Genomic DNA, 18,181 nt, shown 5'->3' on the forward strand with positions numbered 1-18,181 from the left:
TTCAAGACTCAAAGTCTCCCTTTGTTACCAAAAATTCACAAAGAACCAGGTGATCCAATAAAATCCCACAGTGGAGGAATGTTGTAACATTCCTCCCACATGGACAGAGAGAGGTTAGTTGTCAGTCCATGCATCTGTCATCCCGCCTTCCCGTTACCTTCCCACAACTCCCTACCCCTTTGTTTCTCTTAGCACTGCTCTTTATTCTGAAATGTCCCCTCAACTCCCATCTCCTCCCTGCTTCCATCTTTGTTGAGAGCAGAGCTCCGGAGCAGACCACATAAGAAAGTGCCACTCTCTCAAATTAAAAGGGAAGCCAGTGTCTCTAGGAGCAAAATGTAACATTTTCCAATGAAATGTGGAAATCTTCAAGGAATAAAGAACACAAGAGAATATTACTTCATGAATTTCAGGATGAACAAAAATCAGTGTTATGGAGTCAAGATAATAGATCTGAATCTGGCATGCTGACTCACCATGACTCTTCTGATAGCATTTACTGGAATGACCTTCGATTTGAATGAGAACCACAAAATACCAGTAATTTTATCTGGGGAATATTTATATTTTTGTGCAGTAGGTGAATTCCTGATTAAAGGGCATTATTAGAAGCATTTTTTTTTCCTCCAAACTAAATGCAGTTTCATCTTAGGCTTTGCATTTCTAATTGGTCTTTATGGTTCAAAAGAAGATTTTATTTTTAACATCTTTTCATCCCTATTTCCTCATAACTAACTCTTGTGGATGATACCTGCTAAAGAAGAAATCTTGAGTCCCAGACGCCTCTAACACAGATCGACACAATATATCCCTCCCCAAGCTATGTGCTTCCTGACTTACAGCCTATTTGCTATGGTGATTGAGTATACAAGGAAGAAAGTCAGGAACATTCTCTGACCATAGCAATTCATTATTCTAAGCCTGCACCCTTACCTCATAGTACACAAAGTGGACTGCTACTAACTTTTCAAACATCTCCTTTGGGTAGAAGAGTGCAGGGTGACTACCTAGTCTTGATCTGTGTTTCCCAGTCTTGATCCAAGGGTCTGTCTTTGTATCCACTATTTTCCGTTGGACTTTCAGGCATCTGTTTTCTGAGTGGTTTGCAGAACTTTGTGGCACTTTGAAGATGGCTCCCTAGCATTATTTTCCATATATTTCCCATCTTGGATATAGCCAGGGTTTATGGTTTACCGTGATTTGAGGGACAGTTCAGAGAAAGGAGCCCTTGAAAACTCAGGGGGATAAACAACAGTGCACACAAGGTGTATATATTGAGTTCTTCCCACAATAGCTACCTGAGAGTTTATGAGTGTGCTCATGCTCTGATTAGGGATGTTTCAAAAAGTCACCTGCAGTCTAAATAAAGTGAGATAAAATGATACACTTAAAAGTTCCAGGTGGAGACTTTAAAAACAAGAACTTTTCATTCCTTCTCTCATCCCATAGCAGTTTACTGAGCCTCTGCTCTGCAAAAAATCCCACTTTGGAGGAATGTTATAACAAGAACCTCTCATATGGACACAGAGAGGTTAGCTGTCAGTCCATGATGGACACTGGAAATGCAGCAGTAAACAAAACAGACCCAGCCCATGCCCTCACACTCCAGCGGGAGTCTCAAGAGTCAGTTTGCCAGTATTGACTCAGCACCATCCTTGTACTGGAGACTCAGGGTTTGACAAACAGGTCCTCCTGTCCCTGGGAAGGTGACTTCTGATCTTATACTGGGGGAGATACTTCAGGGTCCCACAGACTGGCTGAAGTAGCTCAGGAGACCACTCAGTCCCTTCTGTCCCCACTCACCATCTGTTATCAATGTAAGCTCAGGGCTATCTCCCCAATAGAAAAAAGATCCACAGAGAAGAGATGGGGGAATATTCTCAAACTAGAAGGTTGATCTCCACACTGAGGGAACACACACTTCCTGGCCTCACCCAATGGCCTCCTTTAGCCTGGTTCACGTTCACTGCTGTGACAAGACCAACTCAGTGCAAATGGGTCAAGTCTTGGTTTTGACCTGCAAAGCAGAGACCCAGATGTGGACAAGAGCTTCAGCTTGGAAAAGAGAGATGCTGTCAGTCAGTGTCTATCTACTGATCCCAGTAGCTGTCCTCCCCTCCTGTCCACTCTTTCTTAGCCTCACGAGCACCACACTGACTAGTGTTTAACACACTTTCACATACATGCTCTGTTTTAAGTCTCTAAAAACCCAGGGGAGGATATCCCAACCCCATGGATGAGGAAACCAAGCCCCAAAATTAACTTGCTCAGTTTCTCAAAACTGCTAACACAAAGAATTCAAACCCAGATACCCTCAGCCTCCAAAGCAAGGCTCCCGATTATCCCAGAGGTGGCTATTTTACAATTTCAGTTCTTCTTCTTTGAATATTGTCTTGCTCATCCCGGTGGGGAACTGTCTTATAACATGCAATTTTCTGGGAGAAGCCACAGGTTACTGGCCGGGGGAGGGCCTGGAGCCCCCCTACCCTCTGTCCTTGGCCAAGATTACTGCTGCTCTCAGATCTCTCTTGCCTCCTGCATGGGAATCCCTATGTGCCATGGATGTCTGTGGGCCTATTTTTAGAAATAGAAGGGAGCATGCGGGTGGCACACAGTGAGGTTTTCTAGGAGTTTGTTAATATTTTTGTAGAGTCCACTGGGAGTTTTAAGTTGATTGATTTCAAGATAGATTACCTCCCAAGGATGACATCCTTTCCCTGCTCTTCTGTTCAACCCTCCCCATCCCCAATGAGTTTGCTTTTTTGTGGTTTTCTTTTACACCCTAGGGCTTCTCCTTAGCACCCTGTGCTCAGAAGACAAGGATATTAATAACTAGCAGCAGCTACACCTGATTTATTTCTCAAGAATGCCGAGAGGAAGCAGATCTAGTTCTCCTTGACTTCTGTAGAGATTGGTAGCATCCCTTAGGACCTTTTTGCAGAGGGGACTGCTGTTTTAAAGATCTGGAAAATATGTCCATGGATGGATCTCAATGCCTTTTTAAAGCTCCTGAGTTAATGATTTTATTCTAGAACAGGCACACTACCATTTTAGGGGTGGGGTGTGTATATACACAAGTCAGAAACTGGGGAAAATTTTTATCATATTAAAATAGGGAGGAAATTACAATGCACATATGTAAAGTCTCTGCATTTGGGGGACACAATTCTGCTGTTGATGTTAAAGGACACATCATCTCTGTTCAACGATGTTCTTTGCCTTGGAAGGTCGATGGTGATCAAATAAAAATGCAAACACTGAAAATAAATATGCTTTTGAAATCAGTATTGCATTAGAAATGTCAATCCTAGGGGCGCCTGGTTGGCTCAGTCAGTTAAGTGTCCAACTTCGGCTCAGGTCATGATCTCGCAGTTTGTGAGTTCAAGCCTCACATCAGGCTCTGTACTGACAGTTTGCTCAGAGCCTGGAGGCTGCTCGGGATTCTGTCTCCCTTTCCCTCTGCCCCTCCCCCACTCACCCTCTGTCTCTCTCTCAAAAATAAATAAACATTAAAAAAAATTTTTAAATAAAAAAGATATCAATTCTAATACAGTAAAGTGACTCAATTAGTATACTATGTCGCAACTGAAAACACAAATATTAAACAAAAGCAATAATAATTGTATATACCAAAGTACCTTTTGTTTCATAATTAGTGATAACATTCATTTCCAAGTAAGTACCTTCTAGTATAAGATATAACACACGGTTTAAAGATACCAGACATCATTAGTCATACATTTTCAAATACCTTCTTAACAATAAAATACACAAAAAATTCATTAAATTCTGGCCCATGTTCTGATGTCTGTTCTCCCCCCCTTTTTTTTTTTTTAACTAATTCTACAATCAAGCTCTATGAAGCTCTATGAAATAGGAATCATTAGCTCTTTAAACCAGATCAGAATAAAACAGAACCAGTGTGCACTCAGATGGGCTCTGCCAGTGTCTGTCACAGTCATGTGTAGCCTGGCATTTGGGTCCAGTCCAAGGAGCCTTTTTGCAAATAGAATCTTCTCTCCACAGAGGGTATACAACCAACCATAGACAAAATGACATCCAGAGAAAGGAGCTGCCATTTTTTCCTCTCTATTTCAATAGGACACATTAATCTGATCTGGAAGCCAGTTATTCTTATAGGAGCAACAAAGTCTCACACCAGGGCCCAACACACCCTTTATAACTGCATGTGAATTCAGGGATCAGAACCTGTTGAAATGCAAACGGAGACCTAGTAAATGTGGAACGCTATCCCAAGAGCCTCTGCCCTCTCCATCCTCGCTTAGGTACTGACGATAGCAGAGCAGCATACCCGGACCTCTGACAGGTCCTCGAGTCAGCAGTAGAAGAACCTTGCATTTGGTTAACAATTTTAGGAGGAAGCAGAAGGATAGGACGCACAGGTCTGGGCTTTCCTTCTGCTAAACAAGCAAGCTCTTTCTCTTCACCCCAAGTCCACAGAAAGAGGACAAACCAGGACTATCTTCCCATCACATAAACACAAAGCAAAGATTAATAGACATTATTTTCTTTTCAGTTTTCTGATGATTTAACGTAACAGTTTTAAGTAATGCCCAAATATTCATATAATAAAGGCACAAGGGTTTTCCTCCCAGTTAGATCGTCTGTGTATGGAATTGGTAACCCAGTATAAAAAAAAAAAAAAAAAGGCCCATTTTTGCTTTAATGTGCTGCAGTTTTCAAACCTCAAGACATATGTGTGATTTGGGGAATACTCAGGTGCTTGCAGAAACCGCATTTGCCTCATCAAAGACTGGAGAAAATCGCTAGCAGCTGTTGGCCTTCTCACCCCTGGGACCCTCACCCTAACTGCTCAGCATGCAGCCATTCCCAAGGGCCAAGGCCCTCAGTTAATCCAGGACCCTATCCCAGCCCTGTCTCCGTTGGTCCCAGAACAGACTGCATACCTGGCCAGGGCAACTGGCTCTGTGAAAGTCTCTGTTGAGCAAAGGGAATCAATCCCATTCAAGCTCAGAGGATTTGGGTAGAAAGGGCCCTCAATGGAAACATCAAGTCAGCCACTTGGTTGTTTTTACCACTACCCACACGAGGAGTATAGAAAAGTGACAAGGAGACACGGGAAAGGAAGCCTCGTCCTTGGTTTAGACTCCAGCCCACAGGCTCTCCCACACATACCTGATAGAGTCACCAGGATGCAGTAACTGGCTCAGCAAGGCAAGGTCAGGTGCCTCAGGAGTCCTCGAAGGCCAAGCTTTACTTAGACACATGTGTGTCTAAGTTTTAGAGATTCACAGTCTTGGAATTTTTCACCTGAGGTGGCTTCAGGTGGAAGATTAAAGTGTGTAAATTACCAAGATGACTTTGTAACACTGGGTCGTATGCTTTTCTTAATCACACTGATCTCATCCACTTGATGTACCCCAGCAGCACACCTTGCTTGGCGTGGGTGACTCGGAAAATCTGAGATCCAAATCGAGCAGGAAAGTCTCTTCACCTGTGTGGGCTTGCATACTCCCCCCACCGCCGCCTCCTCCAGCAGCAAAGGCCTGGAAGACAGAGAGGAAAGCAGGGGAAATTGGTTCCCTAAGAACAGAAAACAATCCAAAAGACACATTTAAGTCACCACTGGCAGATGCACTCTTTCTCAGGTTAAGAGACCCACAGGACACATCCCAGTTCTGACTTCTGTACTGAGGGGCGATGGGCATGAACGTGCCCTTCATCTGTCTGGGCCTAGGTACCCTCATCTTAAGTGGGCACAGTGGCTGGCTGAGTTCTCAGGTTCCTTCCCACGCCTCCCAACCCCCAGATGATATTCTGTGGCTGTGGATTTACACTGGAGCTCTAGGGTCCCACTCTGGGAGGCCACAGCTTTCCGCATTAGTAATGGGTTCCTAAGGGGGAAAAAACAGTGATACTTCGAGCGGCCCTAGGATAAGGGAGGGTCAGTATTAAACAAACATCACTCATCATAAATTAGTACTGATCATCTAGCCAAAACCCTTAAGGAAAAAGGGGGCTCTTTTTTTTTTTTTTTTAAAGAGTAAGTTTCTTTTTCTTTAAAGGAAAATTGCCAAGGATGCAGAAGGAAATGAAGATGATCAAAGATGAGGATGTGCATTTCAATCTGGGTGTGAAGAGAGCCCCCTCCTTTCCCCACTGCCTGCAGCCAGTGGTTTCCCGAGGGAAGGCTCCCCAAAGACACCCCTTCCCAGAAGCTCTCCGGGGGCCTTTTTCCCAATTTCGATATGAACCTCCTCCAGGACACCTAGATGGATTCCCGGGGGTCTTTGAAGGAGGAGGGTCTCGAAAACGGAAGAGCATGCCCACCAAGATGCCCTACAGCCACCCTGCGGAAGAGGCCCCTCTCGCCCTCCACTCCGAGGAGAGCAAAAACCACGGCCCTCCGAACCTCTCCCTGCTCTTCCCGCAGCCCCCGCGCCCCAAGTATGACTCGCAAATGATCGACCTGTGCAACGTGGGCTTCCAGTTCTACCGCACCCTGGAACACTTGGGGGGCAAGCCGGTCAAGCAGGAGCCCGTGAAGCCCAGCGCCGTGTGGCCCCAGCCGACGCCCCCTCCGTTTCTGCCCGCGCCCTACCCCTACTACCCCAAGGTCCCCCCGGGCCTCATGTTCCCCTTCTTCATGCCCTCGGCCTCCCCCTTCCCCTTCAGCCGGCACACCTTCCTGCCCAAGCAGCCCCCGGAAGCGCTGCTGCCGCGCAAGGCCGAGCCTCAGGAGAGCGAGGAGGCCAAGCAGAAGGTGGAGCGGGTGGACGTGAACGTGCGCATCGACGACAGTTACTACGTGGACGTGGGCGGGGCGCAGAAGCGCTGGCAGTGCCCCACCTGCGAGAAGTCCTACACCTCCAAGTACAACCTGGTGACCCACATCCTGGGCCACAGCGGGATCAAGCCGCACGCGTGCACCCGCTGCGGGAAGCTCTTCAAGCAGCTCAGCCACCTGCACACCCACATGCTCACCCACCAGGGCACACGGCCCCACAAGTGCCAGGTGTGCCACAAGGCCTTCACGCAGACCAGCCACCTGAAGCGCCACATGATGCAGCACAGCGAGGTGAAGCCGCACAACTGCCGCGTGTGCGGCCGGGGCTTTGCCTACCCCAGCGAGCTCAAGGCCCACGAGGCCAAGCACGCCAGCGGGCGCGAGAACATCTGTGTGGAGTGCGGCCTCGACTTCCCCACCTTGGCCCAGCTCAAGAGGCACCTCACCACTCACCGGGGCCCCATCCAGTACAGCTGCTCCGAGTGCGACAAGACCTTCCAGTACCCGAGCCAGCTGCAGAACCACATGATGAAGCACAAGGACATCCGGCCCTACATCTGCTCCGAGTGCGGCATGGAGTTCGTGCAGCCCCACCACCTCAAGCAGCACTCCCTCACCCACAAGGTACCGCCGGATCCCAGGCCGCGGGCGGGCGCCCGGGGAGCAGGCGCAGAGCCCTGGGGGGGCGGGGCCCGCAGACCTTCGCCGCCCCGCACCTGGGCGGGGAGGAGCTGTGTAACCCTGGGCGAGGGGCTTCCTCCCTGAGTCCTGGCCTCCTTCCTCTCCTTGAAATGGGGGACGCTGGGGGGCCAGCAACCAAGTCCTTTGCCATCCAGCCTTCTAGAGTCTAAGATGGGCCTGGAAATAAATAATGTGGGCAGTTTGGAAAGGAGGGTGAGGAAGGCGGAAGGAAACAGCTGGTCCTTGTGCTGTTGCTTCTTAGCCTCCTGCCACCCCTAAAATTCTGTTTCTGGAAACTTCATCCAGGGCCCTAGCATGCGTGTGCCATCAGGTATTATTTACCCAAACCATTTCTGTGCCTGGGGTATGCTAATCAGAGCCACCTTCTAGAGAATTCTCTTGGTCCTTTGCTGCAGAAGTAGTGCCTACATTTTGGGGTGTTTTCACTCTCAGCTGTGAGGAGTGCTTCACATATGCACGTGGCTCTGGATCCAGCAAGGCCTCTGCTTCCCCTGGTAGAGTCCCTGCCTAGGTGGGTGTAGGGCCCTGTGGTTTTTTTTGTGGGGGGAATGAAAGAGCATCCTGCTCTGTCTGCTTTGTTTTTATCTTTCCTGGGCTCAGGTCTTTAAGGAGATACACAGGCACAAATGTCTAAATTCAGCCTGGTTTGCAACCAGAGCCCTGGAGTCATTCAGGATGAAGTAAGGCGAGGCCACAGTAGTGTCCCTGATAACTTACCCAGCTAAGCTGATTGGGTCTGCTTTGAGCTTCCAAGAGGAGAGGTTTGCCCCACTGGCTACCCTCACGCTTTTGACCGCAAGTGGTTTTCTTGGCAGGCGAGACTTCTAGCAAGCCAGAGTTTCTAAAAACACTCTTTAATTCAGAAAGGTCACTGGAGGACTTTGCTCAGCTGAGATAACATCTCTACCCGGCCATAGTGTGTTTCATTTGATAGGTTAGGACAAAACATGGGGCATTTTTTTGGCTCTGCCGTGGAGATGAAATGTGTGGTTGCCTTGTGGGCAGTGCACAAACAACTCCTGCCCCACAAAAGGCACCTGTAGATACCATCCAGAGAGGAGGTCCCTGCCAAGTGCAGGAACCCTCAGCAAAGAACCTGTACTGAGATTCACCCACAAAGGGGACCATTGCTGATTTCAGGGGCTCCTACATGTGTGGAAAAGGAATCAAAGATGCATTTCAGAACATATAAAAATTCCGTAAGATAGTAGAAAATGAAGTCAAAATGGGCAAAGCAGCCTCGTATCTGAAACATCTCACTGGAATTAGAAAACAAAATGCATTTTAATTCATAGTGTCAGCAGTGAGAGGTAGTGTTTATATAACGGTTGCTGTATATCAGGTGCTTTACTTCTCATTTAATCCTCTTTAACAACTGGAAGAGCAACCTGCAGATACTATTCTAGATTCGCAGATGAAGACGCTGAGGCATGGGGTGGTCACCCAGAATCTTGGACTCGAGCACCTGACTGAAACACTACTGTCAAGTCTTTCTCTTCTCCACCCCCTTCCCTCCCTCACCCCTGAAAACCCCTACAGGCTCCCTCTCTGATTTCACTGATCCTATTAGTGACAAGGTGGCTTCCTTTGTTCCCGGAGTTGTGTCTAGGCTTTCATTCACTTGAGTTCTAGGCCAGCTCATAGGTGAATTTTACCGTGGACATAGAATTCTCTGAGAGAATTCCAAAAACAGTGATAAGTAGATACTTCTCCTTGGTCCCAGGTCAGCTGAATCACAGATGAGTGTAAAGGCAATCTTGAGAAGAAAAATGCTGAAGTAACTTTTAAAAAACATCAAGAACATAATTTTCGTTAATTTAAAAAAAAAAAATTTAAATTCACTGATTGAATATGCAACACACTTAAAATTCATCTTCTTAGGAGGGCCTTAAAATTTAGGTCTCTTCATTAGTATATATCCATACTCTTCTGCAATCATCTAGACTCAAGAGTATTCCAGCTGGAAAGAGTCCCTGGCTCATGACCCACCATCTTCAAATGAGAGAACCATCACCAGGAAAGGCCATGAAACTTGCCTCCAGTTACATAGCCAGTAAATGGTTGGGCAGAGACCTGAACTTGTCCTTGGGTGCCATGGGCTCACCAAAACTGAGGAGTGCTGTTTTATTATCAAGTCCCAAATTAAAGAAATGGACATATAGGCAGAGAGACTCAGAGGTAAGCTTGGAACTCCTCTCTCCCAGGTCATTATGGATACCAGGCAATATGTGTTTTATTAGGTACAGTTGTTAACTAAGCAACTTGTTATAATTCCATAATAATTTTAGTTTTAATGCCATGGTTCTCTAAGTTTTCCTTCTGAAAAGTCATTCTGTGTTAAGATAGCTTGCAAAGGCCTTTTCAGGGAAGCACTGGTTAGTTGGGACTAGCTAATACTCTACTCATGCTATGAGTTCCTGGAAATGTTTTCAAGTGAGGACATTAATGCTTAAGTATTCAAATATCCACTGCCAAATTTCTCTATAGGACAGAAGCTAGCTGAGCAGAGACTCCATAGCCAAATCACATAGAAGTCACTATGACCTATGGGAGCCCAGGTCACTGTGACCTATTGTAATTTATTGAACAGTAGATATGAATTGTTCTCCTGGGATTTTCAAGTGTATTAATGAGAACTCAAGAAAACATTGGTTTTCATATGAGAAATGATATTATCACTTTAGGAAGTTTTATTTTTTTTCATTATCATGAAGGGTAGATTATAGACTCATTTCACATATCATTCCACAGTGCTCCTACCAAAATCTTTTTAATCCCCAAAACTGTTATTGTAGAATTAACCCATGTAGCATCAGGAACAACAAAAGCAGTAGCGTTCTTTTCCTCTAAAATTCTGGCTTAGGGGCGCCTGGGTGGCTTGGTCGGTTAAGCGTCCGACTTCGGCTCAGGTCATGATCTCACGGTCCGTGAGTTCGAGCCCCGCGTCGGGCTCTGGGCTGACAGCTCAGAGCCTGGAGCCTGTTTCTGATTCTGTGTCTCCCTCTCTCTCTGCCCCTCCCCTGTTCATGCTCTGTCTCTCTCTGTCTCAAAAATAAGTAAACGTTAAAAAAAAAATTAAAAAAAATAAAGTTCTGGCTTAGTTAATGGTTTTCAGAAGACAAAAAAAGATTACGTAATCAACACCTTTCAAGAAAACAGCAGTTAACAAGGCTAAAGCCACACCATTTGGAACTCAACATCTGTCACCAGGCTCTTCATGGATTTTTGTGGCAAACAGAAGAATGAAGACTACAATTCTGATGAAAGCCTGTTACCTGCTAACCACAGTATTTTTGAATCTGCTTCCCTCTAGGGTGTGAAGGAACACAAATGTGGGATTTGCGGGCGGGAGTTCACTCTGTTGGCCAACATGAAGAGACACGTGCTGATTCATACCAACATCCGCGCCTACCAGTGTCACCTGTGCTACAAGAGTTTTGTGCAGAAACAGACCCTCAAGGCACACATGATCGTTCATTCTGACGTGAAGCCTTTCAAATGCAAGGTGGGCAGTGGGCCCTGGGAGGAATGCAGACAGGGAGGACTCTGAGGGTTGTACAAATGCCCAAGGGGAGAGAGTCTCCAGGAAACTTCCTACTATGTTTCACCAGTGGGGTCACTGAGGCTCAGAGTAGGTCTTTGGCTAACCCCAGGCCCATCTGCTGCTCTGTTCTTTGTACCATGCCAGCCTTTAGCTGGTCCCTGAGAAGCCTGTCCTATTATTGGTCTCACTGTGGAATCAGTGTGCAGGGGTGGAGGGAGCCAGTAGAGGAAGTCTGAGGGTGGAAGGCCCATTGGGAAATGAGGTTGTTAAAGGATGAAGGTGATGTGGAAAGTTCCCATTCCAGAAAGAAGCAATTGAGTATAATACTCTTCTCCTTACAAGCCAATGAGTGAAACACAGAAAGGAGTCACAGAGTCTTCTAGCACTGCCCCCTCCCTTCTCACACTGCACTCCCTCACCCCCCTCCGCCTTCCTGACACTTGGACTTCAAGTGTAATTTGAGGACAGGTCTCTGAGGCAGGATGAAAGAGACTCCAAGGTTAGTCCTCTGACGACCTTAGAAATGCTTGTTTGGGCCAAGGAATAACTGTGAGCACAGTCATCTGAAGTGTTTCTTTGTTCCTAAGTACCATGGAGCTCAGGGATTTTGAGCATCTTCATTAAAATGTCCGCATCAGATTCATTTGGTTGAATTGCTATTTTATCAGCTGAGAAAATGTGTGAGTTGGAGATTTGTAAAACTCAAGGCATTGACTGGTATTATTTAGAAATGCTTGGGCTTCCCAGGCTTTTCCCCCTTCTTCCCATCCTCTCCCCACATTGTTTCCCTTCTCCACTTCTAGAATGAGAAGGAATCTTGCTGAGGATTGGGTAGTTTAATGTACTGGCACGTGCCATCCCCATCATGAAGAGAGAGAGCTGAGGGGGAAGGAGAGGGAAATCACACCCTCATATATTGTTAGAGCCTTTCTGTTTGAAATGGAAGTTTCCCTTCTCTGTCACTGCATGTCTTATAGTGTCCAGATGATATTCTCTGTCCATCTGAGGGGCGGTTCCTGCTTTAATCCCTCTACAGCATGTCCCCTTTCCCCCCCTTCTTGAAGGAACCCCCTGTGAAGCTGACTGCTTTCCTGTGTTGGCCACTCCTGGACAGGGTGAGCGGGGTCAGGAACCAGAGCTTCCCTAGACCTGTGTGGGCATTCTCTGCAGGTGGGGGAGGGAGGTTTCTCCCTCCAGCCCTTTCCTGCCACCCACTTGTGTTTCCCCTCCTTTGCTTCAAGTTCCCAGTGGTTTGCAAGTCAATTTATGTCCATCTTGAGCCATCTGAGTTGAAGGAGAAGGAAGCTGCGTGCAGAAGGGGCTACATAATTGATAGTGCCTGATGCAAAATGAAAATGTAAGGCCCCTTGTTCAAATGTTATTAAGAAATTTTGAGATGGTACAAGTAGAACATTACACCAAACTCAGGACGCTTCTGAGATGTGGCTGGGTGTGACTGCATTGGTCACACACCCACGAAGCTAGCCCTGGCCACATGAGCCCAGGGACTCCGTACATCACTTCTTCTCTCTCTGATTAGGCATTTGGATTTCCTTCCCGCTTCCCACTTTGAGCCTTTCGCTTTTAACAGAGCTATTCCTGCCTGCCAGAAGTTTGCTGTCTCCTAAAGTCAAGGTGCAAACGGGCACTGCTTGCCACTCCTCATTTGCTGTGCTGAGTTTACTCTTGGGCTTCCAGCATGAACTGTATTTTTTATCAAACCAACTGGTGGCAGAACACATACATTGTTAAGGCATGAAGGTAGCCATGCTTGTGGTCCCTTCCACCCGTGTCCGGTCCAACTAACTCACACTTCTGCCTTTTCAAGTCAGGTCCAGGAGTAGTTGTGAAACCAGGCAGAAGATACCTCTGAAATAAGGGATATGTCAGGGAGCAGAGCCGCTGCAGGAAAAGGGCTTGCTGGCTGGGTTTGATCTGGGGACGCAGAGGCAGTTCTGTTTGCCTACCTCAAGGGCCTCAGAGTGGCCTGGAGGATTTCTTGGACCAGGTGGTACCCGAGGATTTAGAGGATTCTCTCTGGCACCAGGGCACAGAAGACTGCATGCTGTAGTGCAACCTGGGCCCAATGATGCAGTGAACCAGCCCTGCTCAAAGCTTTAGGTCTCCTTTCATGAATCACTGCCCCCTCCTCCTCCATCCACCCCAATGACAGTGCACATACATGGTTTAGAGGGTGCCTGATGATCAACTTTATGGTTCAGAAACTCAATATGACCTCTCCCTGAGAATGGTTTAGGCTCTGGATGTATGCTCACACCACCAGATTCCATAAGAGAAGGGCTTGCAGGATAAGTTATGAGCTCTGAAATGGTGCACAGTTTATACTCTTCAGTACCAGATGGGCCTGGTGCACGAATTAGACTGGTCATCTGCAAAGGCATCCTTTTCCTGGTTGGGGGGGGGTGGGACAGGTTGTCCTAGAAGACCACACTTTGGGTCAGGTGGCTGCCTCGGAGAGTGTATCTACTATCAGAAGAAAAATAATTGGATGTTGAAGGGTATTTTTGTCAAACAGGTGGCCCTTCTCCCTTCTTAGATGTTTCTTGAACGAGGACAGGCATCAGTCACCTCAATGGAGAGCCCTCTGCCTCCTGAGAAGTGCCAGAAGCACTGCCAGGGTCCTCCCCCTCTTTGTCCCCATGTCCCCACAAAGTGCTGCCTTTCTTCACTTCAGAGGAATCTCAGAGCATGTCTGAGTTTACAGATCACATGACAGGGCTCTTTGTGTCCTGTCCAGGCTCCAGATCCAGATCCCACTGTTGGGTGGGCCATCTCGAGATGGTGTCCTGTAGCCTTTGCTCCCCGTCAGTGTTGTTGTAGATTCTTGGAGATCTGGTAATGGGTAGAGGTTGATGGTGCTTTGGGAGTTAGGTACAGGATGGAGGGCCATTTGCTCCTTGCTACAGAATTCAGAGTCAATCAGACACGGGTGACTGGCTGGCTGCATAGTGATGTTGGAGAAAAGGCCCAGACAACTAAACCCGAGCTTTACTGTACTTACAGGGAAGGGTTATTCCCCTCACACGGTTGACATGGCTAGCAAAAAGACACAGGCCTTGTTCCAGTCGTACTCCAAGTGTCAGCTCCGTCTCCTTTACTCGAAAACTTATAAAAAGGGGAGACTGTTTAAATAACAGGTTCTAATTTCTTAGGATTCACACCACTAAAAATCCTTCCAAACATACAGCCCTCCCCCTGTTGCAACATGAAATGGTTCTCTCTGCCCCGTGCTCAGTGGAAACAGCTGTCCACAGCAAGCAGAAACATTCGCTTACTGTGAGATTAAGCATTAACAATAGGATGGAAAATTAGAGGAGAGGAAAGGTTTCCATTCTGTGTTTCTATTTTTTTTTTTTTATAAAAAAAAATTACTGCCCTTCTGGGCTCTTATGCTATTGGCTCCACTTCTGGACTCCCTGCTTCTTGGAGCCAGCTGGAGTATCTCCAAAGACCTGCGCCTGTAGACTTAAGCCATGTTTCAGAAATATGCTTCCCAGATTCTGCGTAAGCATGCAGGGGTTGATTTGGATGCTATCCTTGTAGAGCCACACTCCATAATAGCAAAGAACCAGCTGCCGTCTTTGGGAAACCTGTCCAGGAAAAGCAGCCATCCAGAATTTCCGGGACAAATTCTCCTTTGAGATGGGTGAAGCCGGGAGCTGCCTAAGTTATGAATCACCAGGTCATCTGCAGCCTCGTCTGAAGTAGAGGCCTGAAGACGGAGGGCAGGGCTGATAGAAGAGGATGAGGTCTCCTTGAAAAAGGTCCCCACCACCTTTGCCACCATGGCTTTGCTTCCTACTCCAGCTCTTGGATGCCCCATGGGGGACAAACCAGGTGGGGGCTTTTAGGGGCCCAGGACTTTGGGTCCAAGCACTCAGGCTGGCATTGAGGGGGTTAAGGCAGTGACCAGATAGCAGCCTTTTGGCAGCAAAGCCCTCCTCAGCAGAAGGAAGGATATAGCTGTATGAACTGCCTGCTTAACAATGCCTCACATGTCCCCAGGGGCCCGCCTGCAAATAGATTTCATCTTGCTTTCTCTTGTACTTTTCAAAGCTTCCTGTTTTCTCACGGTCCTTTTGGACAGTTTACAGTCTCTCTCTCCCTCCCTCCCTCTCTCTCCCTTTGAGGAAAGGAACACCCTTCTTATTAAAAGAGAGAGAGAGAGAAGAATGTAAGGGAAGGGCAGTTTAGCAGAGGCCATTCTCCTCGGCCGCAGGCTCCAGCTCTTTGACCTTTTCTCTTAGAATAGGAAAGCACAGGCTTCCTGGTGCATCTCAGTCCGCAGGCTCCGATTAGGCTGGTTGGCACGAAGTAGTGTGCCTCTTCTTGGCTTTGTGGGCCTCTGGCCCAGTGCTGCCCACTGCCATCACCCAGTCTCTGCACCCAGCTGACTTCTTGGTGAGGCTGGCTGTCCATGCTGTCACTGCAGCTCACAAGAAGTTACCTGAGGTGTTTCTAGCCCTGAACCAGGGAGGGAAGGGGCACAAGGAGGCCCTTGGAACTGCTATAAGGATGAGAGAACAGGGCATCGGCCAGCTGTTTAAATGGCTAACTGAGAGTCTGGGTACTGCATAAAGGGCTCTCCCAAAGCCTGCAATTCAGGATGAATCTTGTCTTTCCATCCACATTTCTCAGTGCTGGGTCAGGTACAACTGCTTCCATTTCTATATGCCTCAAGTGACCTGGCAAGTATTTACTCAAAAGGATTCCTTACTTCATCCTCCCTTTCATATTTCCTCCAAATAATTGGTTTAAGAAGTAGTCTTATCTTTGAAGAACTATTTCCAGAATTTAAAAGAGTCTACTATGTACATGATAATGATAGTAGTAAGAGCTACTATTTATTGAGCTCTTACTATCTGCCAAGCCCTTTACATGAATTATCTCATTGGATCCTTACAACAACCTTCATAAGAAACTATTATTATCACTGACATTTTACAGAAGAGAAAATGGGGCAAGTTCTCTATCCTTCTGGGGTCTCACCATCACCTCTCTGCTTTGCTATCTCAAAGCCTAATGATCCATGCAACCCATTTTTAAAGGACAGTTCGAAACATTTGTTGCAGGGGTGCCTGGATGGCTCAGTCGGTTAAGTGTCTGACTCTATCTCGGCTCAGGTTATGATCTCACGATTTGTGAGTTCAAGCCCTGCATCGGGCTCTGCACTGACAGCATGTAGCCTGCTTGGAATTCTCTCTCTGCCCCTCCCCTGCTTGTGTTTGTGCTCTCCCTCTCAAAATAAATAAATAAAACTTAAAAAAATTAAAACAAAACTTTTGTTCCCATTTTCTATTAAATGTTGAAGTTCACCTCCATTTAAAAAGTAGGCATAAAAGTGGGTATTGATGGGGGCTCCTGGGTGGTTTAGTCAGTTCAGTGTCCAACTCTTGATTTCGGCTCAGGTCATGATCCCAGGGTCGTGGGATCAAGTTCCAAGTCAGGCTGTGTGCTGAGCATAGAGCCCACTTAAGATTCTCTCTCTCTCTCTCTCTCTCTCTCTCTCTCTCTCTCTCTCTCCCCCCCCCTCTGCCCCACTTCCCCGTGCTCTCTCTCTCTCAAATAAATAAATAAATAAATAAATAAATAAATAAATAAATAAATGTGAGTATTGATGGAAAAGCTGAGATTTAATGCCAGAGGTACACTAATACCCCTCACTAGAGGAACTGAAAGTTCAAGAGGGGCAGACTGGTTGAGATGGCCACATGTCCCATGAAATCTGAGATATCACCACTCCAGTAGCTTCCTGTGTCAGTACCTACCCCTATTTCAATCCCCACAGACCTTGGCAGGAGATGATTCAGCAAGTCTTGACTTGGGCAAGCTCTTAGGCTCACATGTCATGATTATAGGGGGCCTTGACATAGACTGACTGCTTTTCCCAGGAGAAGAAAGAAACTAGAGTTTTGGTGCTCCCTCCCAACTCTTCTTCCTTTGTCTACCTCCCCTTCTCTACTATGACAATTTTTCTGGGAGCTCACATCTCAAACCCCACCCAAGGGTGCCTTCTTTAATTCACCCAGTTCTCTTCCTCTGGCCTGTCTTTACTAACAGTGACTGAAAAGCCCCCCTCTGAATTTCACAGACATAAAATGTCTTCTATACTGATGGATGGTCTTCTAAGAAAGATGAAGAGGCCAAGTATTCTGGATAAGGACCAAAGGGCTTTGTGGAAGAGCTAGAGGGCTGAAAGGAAGAAGCGAAGGGTGCCTACCACAGAGATGTGAATAGTGTCCAAGTACCTTGGGTCCTGAGTTACCTGTCTCTATCCTTCTGCCACTGAGGATTTTGGCTTACAAACTAGTGTGTATAGGTTGTACATATTACAGTGAGGGAAAAGAAGAGAGTTGGCAATGGCTGCTTTTTGGATTTTTGCACAGGGTAGTGATATTTTCCTGACTTGTTTGTCTATTCCCCCAGCCAAATACTTAGGTATTTATTAAGTGTTACTATGTGTGTAGACCTGTGCTTGATACTGAGGTTGGCCACAAAGAAAAGGAAGGAAGATCTTGCATTTCAAAAGATAACTTAGGGGGGGCGCCTGGGTGGCGCAGTCGGTTAAGCGTCCGACTTCAGCCAGATCACGATCTCGCGGTCCGTGAGTTCGAGCCCCGCGTCAGGCTCTGGGCTGATGGCTCAGAGCCTGGAGCCTGTTTCCGATTCTGTGTCTCCCTCTCTCTCTGCCCCTCCCCCGTTCATGCTCTGTCTCTCTCTGTCCCAAAAATAAATAAACGTTGAAAAAAAATTAAAAAAAAAAAAAAAAAAGATAACTTAGGGTACCTTTTAATGCTCCAAACATCTTTTAGAGTTGACACACCTCCATTCAACCCTGAGAACACTCTCCATTAGCTGGCCCGTTAGGCTACCATAAATCATGAACTATAATACACAAAAAATAGATTTTACCAACAGCACAAAAGTGCGTCGTTTACCAGTCACCCTCAGATAATATAACTGACCAGACATGCCCTACAGTGGACCTTCCCTAAGGCCATATGCCTTGACTTCAATATCCTAATATATGCATGTACCACTAAAAAATGTCCCAGGAAGTTCAGCAGTGGATGAACTGAGTCAGAAAAACATTATAGTAGAAAAACACACACTGGGTTATGTTAAAGGATCATAAAATGTGGCTT

At 46.8% G+C, this 18,181-nt stretch overlaps 1 protein-coding gene across 3 annotated transcripts in view; it reads left to right on the forward strand.

Moving 5' to 3' along the window:
* ZNF366 (zinc finger protein 366) overlaps positions 1 to 18,181 on the forward strand; it is a 73,902-nt gene that overhangs the window by 45,341 nt on the left and 10,380 nt on the right. For all 3 annotated transcript variants that reach the window (XM_086699167.1, XM_086699185.1, XM_086699177.1), the window contains 2 exons: positions 6,048 to 7,393; positions 10,785 to 10,976. In XM_086699167.1, coding sequence (XP_086555293.1) covers positions 6,062 to 7,393; positions 10,785 to 10,976 — 1,524 coding nt within the window. In that variant the 5' untranslated portion in view covers positions 6,048 to 6,061. The remainder of the gene's footprint in view (positions 1 to 6,047; positions 7,394 to 10,784; positions 10,977 to 18,181) is intronic.

The sequence above is a fragment of the Puma concolor genome, chromosome A1, assembly GCF_028749965.1.
Source record: "Puma concolor isolate L17-30 chromosome A1, mPumCon1.1.hap2, whole genome shotgun sequence".
NCBI classification, from domain to species: Eukaryota; Metazoa; Chordata; class Mammalia; order Carnivora; family Felidae; genus Puma; species Puma concolor.